The following is a 12,231-nucleotide window of genomic DNA, read 5'->3' as shown; positions in this document are numbered from 1 at the left end:
AAGCTTGCTTAAGAAAAAAAAAAAAAAAAAAAAAAAAAAAAAATTGAAAAAAAAAAAGACCAAGGCTGGCAGGTGAGACCTCAGAAGTATCCATTAATGCCCAGAAGGACTGGCCAAAGGAGTTTCCGGGGATCTTCGGGGTTTTATCTGCAGGTGAGTGGGGAACCGCTGTCCTGGTTGCCTAACAGCAGCTTTCCAGCAGGAGAGATCACAACTGCTGGAGGCCACAGCCTTGGCACAGTCATGACCACGTGACCATACAGCACCAAGGGCAGCTCTGGGACTCAGGGACACAAGGGATCTTATGGCTTCTGGGTGGAGCCGGGGGGCCAAATGATTTCTTTTTTCTTTTTTTTTTTTTTTTGCTGACAAAGCAAGAGACTTTATTGGAAAGGTGCACCCAGGCAGAGAGCAGCAGGGTAAGGGAACGGAGGAGAACTGCTCTGTCACGTGACTTGAAGTCTCAGGTTTTATGGTAATGGAATTAGTTTGCAGGTTGTTTCTGGCCAATCATTTTGACTCAGGGTCCTTCCTGGAAATGATTTCTAACTACAGCACTTAGTGCCATCACTTGAGCAACCAAAATAGAAATCAGAAAGAACCTAAGCCCTAGATATAAAAGTCCGAGTATGCCAGATGCCCCTGTAATATTCCCAGATTCTGTAAATTGGGAAGGACCTTATTAGTTCTTCTTATACTGAGCTAATTTCCACCCACACGTTCTGCCCTCTGGAGCAACCAAGAGTGAGACCAGCCCTTCTTTTCCACAGCAGTGCTCAGTTATGAGAAGATAGCTCTCATGTGTCTTCTGTCTCCTAACTTCTTCTCCCCATTCTTAACCCCAGTTTCTGCAACTCTCCATCAAATGACATGGACCACGTGGTATTGGTTTCCTCCTCCAGGGAGGGCCCTTCCACTGAGTTCAAGAGCATTTTAGAATGCCAAGTTCAGAACCCGATACATGACTCCACACAACTCATGACGGGCATGGTCTGAAGAGCTTTGAGTACAATGGGGCTATGACACCCCTGGATCTGTATGTTGTACTTTCATTAACCCAGCCTATGACCACACTGGGTATTCTGGCAGCTGGAACACTCTTGTACTTACAGTCAAATAAGAACTCCAGAACCTTTACAGGCTCTAGATCTTATCCTCTTCTAAGCTAGAGAGCTCATGAGAAACAGGCATACCAGTCTCGGAGGTGAAGACGTAACTCCGTATTCTCAAACGCAGCTGAGGAAACAACCAACTACTGGTGCTCCGTCACTACCCCACAGTGGGTACATATTGAGATGGGAGGAAACAGAAAGTAGAGGAAAGGAGAAAGGATCGAATTTTGGTTAGAAGATTCTGAGAAATCAGACTACTGCTCTTGCATTCCTTTCCATGACATACGCTTGGTTTTATATGTCTGGCCAAAGAAATCTCTATAATTCTGGGCTCACTGCAGGTCCTCAAGAAGTAGCTAGTGGTGGAAGAAAAAGTTAAAGCCTTATTATGGTAAAATCACCACCGAAAGGCCATTCATCCAATAGCCATTTGTAAAGGGCCTGTTACAGGGTCGATCAGCTCCAGCATTATCCTACACTCCTTCTACTCTGGGACATTTGCTCTAATGGGACTTCTCAACACCTGTACTCACATGTTTAACACCTGACCCATGGATCACACAAACTAGAGGCCCATTGAGGTGCCCAACAGTAGCAGTAGGTGAGCAGTAGCAGGAGGAAAACGGTAATCCAAAATATGAAAATCACAGACTTTTAGAAACAAGTGTTTACTGATGTAAACACGTCCCTGGGCTGGTCAGGGAAGCTCTTGTGGAGACATGAGATCTGAGTGGGACCTTGAGGGGCTGTTATACTTTAGACAAGCAAAAGGAAGAAGGACAACATTCTAGAGAATTGGGGTGGTTTGAACAGAGATTTGGGGGGAGGAAAACCAAATGCATGTTTGGGGACAGTGCAGAAAATAATTTAGTTGGAGCCGAGTTCATCGCCCGGAATAATACATGGATGTTGGGAAGGTAAGTTGGAGAATAGGCTGCAGAACATTAGACTACTAGGTAAGTGCGGACTTTATGGGCCAGGGATTTCCAAACTTTGATTATATACGTCAATTAGTAAACATAATTTTGGTCATGAACCCCCCAAACATGTAATTTATTTATAAATTATATTTCTGTACTCCTGTACTACCCTTATGTACATAATAAAACATACACAAAACCATTTTAAAATGATGAGTTAAAGAGATTCTAATATTTTGTTCCAGCACCTCAAAAAACCATCTTGTGTACTTCGAGTCTCCCCCACGTTGGAGACCATCATCGTGTAGGCAAGAGGGAGACAGGGAGCCCTCACCGAGGAGGGAGCCAATCATGGGAGCCTGAGGCCGGAGGCAGATGGTGGGGAGAAGGATTAAGCAATGGCTACTCTGGGCATGAGGTCAGGGCCCATGCTCAGGTGGTGAAAGAGAAAATGCAAAAAAAAAAGGGATGATTTTTTTTTTTTTTTTTTGTGGTACGCGGGCCTCTAACTGTTGTGGCCTCTCCCATTGCGGAGCACAGGCTCCGGATGCGCAGGCTCAGCGGCCATGGCTCATGGGCCCAGCCGCTCCGCGGCACATGGGATCTTCCCAGACTGAGGCACGAACCTGTGTCCCTGCATCGGCAGGCGGACTCTCAACCACTGCGCCACCAGGGAAGCCCCGGGATGATTTTTTAAGGAAAAAAAATTTTTAATGGTTATTTGCAGAATGAAGAGGGTATATGGGTCGGTGTGGAGAGGGACGGAAAGGTAGTGAGGAGTGGTCAGGGAGATGGGCTTCGAGAAGTCAATGCAGCATCCGTGAGAGCACTCAACTCCCTGCGTGGGACAGGGAAAGATGGCAGGAAAAGGCACGACCTTCAGGAGTTTGACACTAGTACTAAAAATACCAGCTTTTTTTTTTAATTAGTAAGAAACATTAGAAAGAAAAGAAGAAGGTCATATGTGTGAAACTTCATTGGTCTTCTATAAGCTAGGATATTTGAAAAGAGAGTTACTGTAATCAAAATCATGATGAGGCAGCTTTCCCTAGAGAGTATCCATCATTTTCAAGTGGAGAAGGGTTTAAAAGCCGCATAGAGATGAAACATGCAGAACTGCCTCCAGGACCCACACTTACCAGCTTGCTTTTGACCAACTGTTCTATTGCACTGACAAGGTCTGCAGCAGTAGGTACTTCGGTGGAAGCCTGCCGGGCTGCTAGCAAAGAGGAGGACTGCAAGACATTGAGCAGCAAAGGAAAAGCAGATTAGCGAGGCACGAGGAATAGCAATTAGGCAGCAACACAGCAAGTCCAAAGCTTCAGGCAGGCAAGGGAGGCAAAGCTCTCTGTTTAGAGGGAAGAGATGACAGAGGGAGATGGGGGTAGCGTGGGTGTGGGGCAGCGAAGCAGGGGTGGGACCAAGCTCTTTTTAGTCAGACCTCTTGAGGAGCTGAGGGGAGGGGTCACTGAGCTCCCAGGAGGCCAACAGGGAAGGGCTGCACCCACTGACAGCAAGCGGGGAGGGGGCAGACAGGATTCTGGCCACTACAGGGCTGCCCACTGCTGTTCCAGGAAATGAGGGTCAATAAACCTAGCCTCGAGTGTGTCCAAAGAGAAACTGTCCTTACTTTACTTACATGTAGATCTTCAACACAGACTGTCACCATGTTTCAAGCAGAAATGCTAGGAGCAGGGCACGTGGAGAACAGAAACCGCCTCCCCCATTCACACACACACACACACACACACACACACACACACACACACACTCCCTCTCTCTCTCTCTCTCTCACACACACACACACACACACACACACACACGCACTCCTCCACAAACACTGCTGTTTCTGGTAAGGCCCCCAAACTGAAACACTAGGGAAGTAATAAAGGGCTTTAGCAGGACTTGTGCGTCTCATGCTGGAGCAACCAGGCACTACCCTGTTCACAGTGAAAGGAGGCTCAAGCCCAGGGCCTTCCTCCTTCCCTCACACCAGCAGTAAGGACTGGTCTACCGGACTGTCTGGTCAACGGTTTGGGCATTCCTGCTCACTGAGGGACAGTGTTTTGTTTTGTTTTTTTTTTCTTCCTATTCCTACTTGAGAAGAAATTGGGAGAGAAACGGTTAACCCTGTGTAAGCTTTAACCCACCCCGTGCTTCAAAGCAGAGGACAACGGAGTTCCCAGGGCCCAGGACGCGTGGGCACAGTGACTGTGGGAGTAGAAAGTTGGACATCCTGGCCAGGCTGTGGCTTCAAGTCTGTCCTTTAAGTTATGGGGAAGAATTTCTAAAAGGAAGCTTCTTGTTGTCTAAGCTAAGACTTACTTTAGGTAAGTCTTTGCTTCTGAAATGGGCTAAAAAAAATCAAATGAATGTAATTAAGAGAGAGCAACACTCTTTTCCTCTCCTGGGGAAAGCAGGAAAGGAACTTAAATCTCTTTGGAAGTCCAAGTTATCTACTCTTTGCTCTAGTAATCCTACCTCTGGGAACTTATTCCAAGGACAGAAGTCAAAAGAACAAATGCTGTATGTACCAAGTGATCTGTAGCAGTATTACCCAGAGCAGCAAAAACTGGAAACAATCCAGGATATCCCCAAACAGGCTGGTCAAACATATTACGATACATCACATAAGTGAAATACTCCTCAGTTATTAAAATTATAGTTCTGAAGGTAAAATTAGTAAGATTTTAGGAAATATTAAACATTATTATTTAATTTATAAATATTAAAAATATGAAACAATGAACACATCCTATGCCTAGTATAATTATAAAAATAAAACATACACGCATATGAACAAATAGAAGGAAACAGAATTAAAGTAACTGCACGACACTAGAATGGGTGAACTTTTAGAAATTCCTTTTACACCGTTGTAAAAATTATTTTAATGAATCCCAACTCCATTTGCTAGAAATTCTGAAGCTCATCCCGCTCCCAAATATTCCAGAAAAACAGACGTTCAGAAACCAAACAGCCGGACTGAGGAGGTTCATGTGTCTTTTTAAAAAGGTGCTCATGCCACCTGCCCTAATCCTGGCTAAGAAAAGGGCTACACAAGTGTCTGGGGGTAAGTCCGCATTCTCAGTTAAAAATTATCCAGGAACAACATAACATCCTTTCCCCAAAACAAGCCGTGCTTGAGGGATGTCGAGGGGGAGGGTTCGTGACCTCTCCTTATCTTATGTAAGCTGGCACTTCCATGTGAAGGGCGGTGTGGGACGGCAGATAATGTGACCTGAGTGCCCTGCTCCCCACACACGCTATCACTGTTTCTAGAACATTTTACAATAGGCCTCTGGGAACACAGCAGGTTGGTTCTCGTTCCCACCTCAAGGCGAAGCACAGGCATTTCTGCCTCTGGGGATCCAGGATGGGCATCATGCCATGCTTCCTCTACTTCTCTTCCCAACAGTCCAGAGACAGAGCCTTAGGGGGGGCCGTAACTGTGTGCTTCTCATGGGTGAGTCACAGAGGGGGCAGTGACCACATCTTAGTCATGGACCTGTTCCTGGAAAATGTCCCTCTAGCTTAGCACAGAGGAAGACCTCAACTAATGTCTGGGGGCCACCGATCCAAAATGCAAAGCAGAGAGAATTCAAACAAGATCTGGGATATCACCAGAAACACTGAAGCAACTGCATCAGTACTTCCTGGATTGTATCCTGGGTGGCGCTGTGAAGGTTTGCTCCCTGCCCGTGCATGCTGGGCCCACCACCTCGGAAGGGGCTGCTGACTGCCGGGCAGAGCACTGGAGAGCACAGGGAGGCCCCAGGGGGATGGCTAACCACCACCAGCAGCACAATAAAACGACACTCCGGAAAGCAAACGGCAAGGACAGTCAAGAACTGAAACCACCACCTCAGCCTCCAGAGTCCTCCAGGACAGCGACGCTGAGAGAAGCAAGAGAAACACAACGAAGTGACAGCACAGTTAGGAAGGCCAGTGACGGAGCACACAACGAAAGCAGGGACCTACCCGAGCCTCAGCTCAGTACCAGGAAGCACATTCAACCTGAGCCTCTGCTCCAGAACAATCGGGATGATGACCCTGCGCCCAGAGGCTTGGTGGACGTTCACATTTCAGACACCAGAGAGTCTCTGCAGGCCAGTGAGCCAGAGAATTTTGCAAATCAAAGAACTGAGGCAACCTGGCATGTTAGGTTTGTCCAACTTTGACAAAACCTCCCCTTAGCAGCATCTCCATCCCTCATGCTTTGTTTGCACTGGGCTTGACTGGAAGTTACCATGATTTGGATTTTAGAGTTGAGGATGAGGAAAACAATCAACTAAAACATCGGTTGAACAACAAAATGATCATGACCTAGAACCACCTTGGATTCCTCTTCGAGACAATAGTTCTTTTTGGGATCTGCTGCTTCCAAAGACATAGCCATTACCCTTCATCAACAGGACGAGATACTAGGCAGATTTCTGCTTTGAGTATTTTACACCCACCCCTGTACTGCCCAGAATGAAGTCAGACCTCCGGGGTGGGGGAGGGGAGCCCCCAACACAGATGGAATCTGTATCACCTCAGATTCATGCGGCATAAGCGATAACAAGGGAGAGAGAGTGTTACTACCCCTGACACACACAAAAAACGAAATCATGTGTTTTACACATGGCTCTTCCAAGTGAGAAGGAAGTCCTACCATCTCGTCCTGCGTGGGGTCGTTGTCAAAGATCTTCATAGGCGGAGGGAGGGGTGTGTGTGACTCTTCATCTGGCTCATCCTCACCCCAACCTTTCTTGCTCTTCTAGAACAAAAGAGCAGCATTAGTCACCGTTTCCTATAGTTAAAGATGCCAGTTGGTTCAGGACTTGGGATTTTTAGAAAAGAAACATATAAGATACCCGCCTCTCTCAACACACTCCTATTTTTTTCAGTTTCAGGGTCCTCCTGTGTGGAATGGGCACACCTGCTTATCTCAAAAGGACAATGAGGTCCAAATGGTGGAAAACACACACACACACACACACACACACACACACACACACACACACACACACGAAAAACATCTACTTTATCGATTAGCCAGGAAGAGCGAAAGCTGAGAGAGTGGTTAGAGAGAAACTAACTTTTAAGTTTATGAAGGACTCAAACTACAATCTAAAGATCACCAGGCTCTACTGCCATTCAGAGGGAGAAAAGGTAGCATAAAACTACAAAGAGTCTGGTTTCACATCAGGAAGAATTTCTTAGCCATGTCAGTGACTAGAGTAGGTTAGTTTGCCAGATAAAAGAATTATCTCATTCCCAAACCAAATACCCACTATATTTTGATCACAGAATCCCAGTTTTGGAAGGGATATAAGAGGTCGTTGCCCAGTCTGACCTCTCAGCCAACACTGGTCTCTCCAACTGTTATGTGAGGTCATACAGTCTCCCAAACCTTTTCAGTATGGGTGTTCATCTGTTTTCATGAAGCCCCACTTCATCACTGGTTGAGCCCCCATTAAAGGCTGCAACCTTGGCTACTGTAAACCTTCACCTGTTAATCATTATTCTCCCTTCTGGAGCAACCAGGAGTTGTCTACTCCATTTTATAAATGCCACTGCTCAACACACTCGAAAGCAGCCATCATCTCCCAGGACAGTCTTCTGTTTTCCAGGCGTGGCAGGTTTAATGCGGTCTTTAGTAGAGGCTGGGGACTTGGTGACCAGCTGGCTCCCCGTGGGCCCCGACACGCATCTCCAAATCTGGCAAAATGGTATCTGTCTGCTGGATATTCTAGGTGCCAGTCTTTAACCCAGTCACAAATCAAACTGGCAATGTCTTTTTTTTTTATTCCTACTGTTTTTAATTTTTTTTTTTTAAATTGAACTAAACAGATTCATAGACACAGAGAACACACTTGTGGTTGCCAAGGGGAGGAGGGGAGAGAGAAGGATGGACTGGGAGTTTGGGGTCGGTAGATGCAAACTATTACATCTAGAATGGATAAACAACAAGGTCCCACTGTACAGCACAGGGAACTATATTCAAACTGGCAATGTCTTGAGAATACAAAGATCACCTAGGCCCAAGAAGACGAACTACTGGGAACTAGAGTCTGGCTAGTTTACAAACCCCGGGGAAGGATGCCTCTCGAGGCTCCAGGAAGGAGGTACATCAGAAACCCCTCCCGATGGAAGGCTCCGGGGCTTCGAGTAAGTACCTCGTCAGCGCTGTCTCCCTGAGGGGTGGTCTCATCCCCAGGCTTGGGAGATCCCAGGTCGAAGCTCTTCCGACCGTCTCGTACTTTCTTCTGCTTCTTGATGTTTCCGTCTGCCTTCCCGCTGTTGAGCCGCCGCACGGGACTCGTCAGCCACTTCTTCAGGGTGTTGGTGGAGCGCTTGGGCCCAGGGGAACTGTGGATGGAGTTCAGGGAGGGCTGGGCCTGCAGGTTGGCCACCGACTCAGACTTGCCTCCGTTTTCACTTGAGTGAGAGTACGCATCTGAGGAAAAAGAATAGACAGACACGGCGTGTCAGGGGCAGTTAAGGCAGGCTGCCAGCCTGGGAGAAAGACAGCTCCAACCCCAGGAAGCTAGGGCACCAGGCAGAATATCAAGGCCAGCTGCAGACAGAAGACAAAGACTCCTGCAAAATCAAGATTCTAAGCAAGAACCATCAACCAGTAACAATGTCATAGAGCACCTATGAGTATTATAAAGTTGTATAAGACACAGATTTTGTTTTCATAGATGCCTTATCTAGCTACACACACACACACACACGAATACACACAAAGAGGGAAAGAGAAGTGCCAAAGAGCAAGACAGCACGCAAAATAAAGATAAATGCACAAAGCAGTATGTGGTTAATTGCCAAAGGGCTGGCATGGGCTCTAGACCATAAGGAAGCAGAGCTGAGAGGAGGGTCAGATCAGCGCAGGCAGGACTGGTCTGAAAACCTTTAACGGAAGAGATGTGTCTGAGTAGAAGGGAAGGGAGAAGGAATTCCAAAAGCGGGAGACGGCAGGAACAAAAGCACAGAGGCGGGAAAATGGAAAAACAAGTGAACACAGCCCTTAAGCAGACCCTTCCAATGAAATAAAGATGAACAGAGGAGAAACTGGACAGAAAGAAGAGTGAAAACATTTAATAGTAAACTAGAGGAGTACGAACTTTATTGTGAGACGCTAATGGGAAAGGGGGCAAAAAGGGCTTTTGTTTGCTTGTTTGTTTTTTAATTAATCTGGTAACTACAGACAACATAGCCCTGGGAAGAGGGATTGGAATCTAGAAGCCCACACTAGGGGGACACGGGGAGGACAAAGGAATGAATGGGAGGCATTTTAAAGCAAGAAGTGATACAGTTAGTATCTGGATGACACATCACAGGTGAGTTGTCTCTCTTATGCTGCTTCTTCTCATTGCCAAAGAGGTCTTGGGAGAATACCTGACCAGCTTCACCTCAACCCCTGATGGGCCCTGTGGCCCTGGTACCAGTTTGCATACTGCTACTTAAACCAAACGCATGACTAGGTATTTATAAAAAGTACTGCACCCACTTGTCTCAAAGACCGAATCATCTTTTCCTATACAGTAATGACTTGGTCCTAGACCGAGACTAGAGGTCTAACCTGGCCTGGGAGGCCCGACGGCCTAGACCTGTCCAATACATTAGAAACCAAATCTTAAAATAAAAAGAATAAATATTTTTGCCAGTCAAGAGCTGCCTCCAGCTTCTATAACCGGCTGATCTCACAGGCACCAAGCTCAGGCTCCTGACCCTGCGGGAACTTTCTTAGATATGGTTAGAGTTCTGTGCATACTTTAGAAAACAAGAACAGAATATCTGCATGTAGAAGCATTAAAAATTGAGCTTCTAAAGCCCCCTGGTATGAAGGATAACTCATAGGGTTGCTCAGCTCAGGGAATATTTAGGGATCGACTGACTTGGTTGACATCCCTTTAAGGACAAAGCTGTAATCTTATCTCAGAGAATTCTGTGCTGGCTGTGGTCTTGGGTGTGTTGACATTATTTCTGAAGTGTTTGGTATGGGTCAAACTCCTGTTCTCAGAAGCCCGGGTGATAAACATCTCAGCAGCACCACTGCAGCACTAGCAGTGGGACCTGGGCCTCTTATCTCTCTGCTGATAAGCCACAGAGGCTTTTCATTCACCAGGCCCCTGGGATACCACAAGTCTGTTAAATCCAAGCCTTCAAACCTTAGATTTATCAGCATATGTTGTGTCAGCAGAGCTAGAGGCCCAGCCACATTAACTGTGCCTTGTGTCACTAAGCAAGACGGATGACTGCCTAAGTGTTCTGCTCCATGACAAACCACAGCCTGGCTTTGAGATTCATGAATGCAAATTTTGACTGACCATTCTGCTCCTCTCTCTATCATCTGATTCTGCTTTGGTGCATTCTGTACAAATTAATGGCAAGTGTACGGATTATAAAGTACAAATTAAAAATCAAGAGTATCCTCAATTTTGTTTCAAGTTTATTCTGTGTAAACCATCAGGGCCATTCAACCACAGCCCAAATAAAAGAGAACTGAAGAGTTGGAAGCAATCTCTAACTTGTCATCTAGTTAGGGTCCCGTATTGAGACAGGACTATTTCTAAATCACTCTGAATGCATGGTTACAAAAAGATGTGGCATCGTTTAGTCTAGAAAATGTGTACTTGGTTTATTGCTACTTCAAAGGATAACTGCCAGGTGATGCTCACCCCATCTTTGGAAGAGGTGGCTGCAATGAGCTGTTTGAGAATTTATTCTAATACCTTTCCGGGCACAACAGCTAACTGACTCATCTGTAACAACTACAACAGTAATACTGTTATCTCACCAAATCTTTCCAAGCTGAGACAGGTACTAAGTATGAGTATCATCTTAGGAAATAGAGTGTTCCAGGAAACCCAGGGTCATCATTAGTGTGGCAGAGAGGCAAAATTTAAACCGAGATCTGACTCTACTGCACATATATTTAATCTTATTCCCACATCTGTGTCTACTCCATGAATTCTGTTAGCCTCTATAATTATTGTAAAAAAGAACATCAGGTTGTTAGTCTATGAGACATTTCGTATAGACATTTATATATAATTTATATGTTATTAAATTTCAATGCTGAAAACAATCTCAGTCTCACTAATTTTACAGATAAGGCAATGAAAGCTTGTATATGGGAAATCCATGGTCACAAATTAGTTAGTCATAAAGCTAGGACCAGAAGCCAGGCACCTCTACATCTCTCCAGGGTTCCGAACCAATGCTTCCTCTTCAGCCCTGAGGCATTAAAAACTGCCCATGAGATTGGTATCTGTTTTTACGTCACTGGGAAGACAAATGTGTCCTTGGACACTGCAAGGAATAAAGTTCCCTGGTATGTCCAACTTGCTTCCTAGATCAGAAAAAATAATATTCTGAGGCTGATTTTACTATGAGATATTTTTATTTTTTTCATTTTGTTTTGGCTGCACCACTCAGCATGTGGGATCTTAGTTCCCCAACCAGGGATCGAACCCTCACCCCCTGCAGTGGAAGCACGAAGTCTTAACTAACAACTGGACCGCCGGGGAAGTCCCACTATGAGATATTTTTCAAATAGAAGAAAATATAGAAAAAATTTAACATCTAAATACCCACCACCTAGATATGATTAAGTGTAGACTTAAGTGTAGACATTTTTGCCATATTTGCTTCAGTTTTTTTTAATCTTTCTTTTAATTGAACTATAGTTGATTTACAAAGTTGTGTTGGTTTCAAATGTACAGCAAAGTGATTCAGTTATACATACATATGTGTATATATACATATATATATTCTTTTCCAGATTCTTTGCCATTATAAGTTATTATAAGATATTGAATATAGTTCCCTGTGCTACACAGTAGGTCCTTATTGTTTATCTAATTGATATACAGTAGAGTGTATATGTTAATCTCAAACTCCCAATTTATCCTCCCCCATCACTTTCCCCTTTGGTAATCATAAGTTTGTTTTCTATGTCTGTGAGTCTATTTCTGCTTTGTAAATAAGTTCATTTGTATCATATTTTTTTAGATTCCACATGTAAGTGATATCCTATGATACTTGTCTTTCTCTGTCCGAATTCCTTCACTTAATATGATAATCTCTAGGTCCATCCATGTTGTTGCAAATGATTGTCATTCTTTTTTATGGCTGAGTAATATTCCATTGTGCATGTGTACACACACACACACACACACACACACACACACACACACACCCCA

At 45.0% G+C, this 12,231-nt stretch overlaps 1 protein-coding gene across 5 annotated transcripts in view; it reads right to left on the bottom strand.

Annotated features, from left to right (window-relative positions):
* The window catches only part of KALRN (kalirin RhoGEF kinase), a 573,088-nt gene that overhangs the window by 62,163 nt on the left and 498,694 nt on the right, over positions 1–12,231 (bottom strand). For 3 of the 5 annotated variants that reach the window (XM_024756492.1, XM_024756493.1, XM_024756495.1), the window contains 3 exons: positions 8,197–8,477; positions 6,690–6,794; positions 3,172–3,267 (listed from right to left, as the gene is read on the bottom strand). In XM_024756492.1, the coding sequence (XP_024612260.1) occupies positions 3,172–3,267; positions 6,690–6,794; positions 8,197–8,477 (482 nt within the window). The remainder of the gene's footprint in view (positions 1–3,171; positions 3,268–6,689; positions 6,795–8,196; positions 8,478–12,231) is intronic. The other 2 variants (XM_024756496.1, XM_024756497.1) reach the window with 2 other exon arrangements.

This window comes from Neophocaena asiaeorientalis, unplaced genomic scaffold, assembly GCF_003031525.2.
Source record: "Neophocaena asiaeorientalis asiaeorientalis breed wild unplaced genomic scaffold, Neophocaena_asiaeorientalis_V1.1 scaffold22, whole genome shotgun sequence".
In the NCBI taxonomy this organism is placed as follows: domain Eukaryota; kingdom Metazoa; phylum Chordata; class Mammalia; order Artiodactyla; family Phocoenidae; genus Neophocaena; species Neophocaena asiaeorientalis.
The sequence above is the reverse complement of the archived record's forward strand: the minus strand, read 5'-3'. Positions and strand labels throughout refer to the sequence as shown.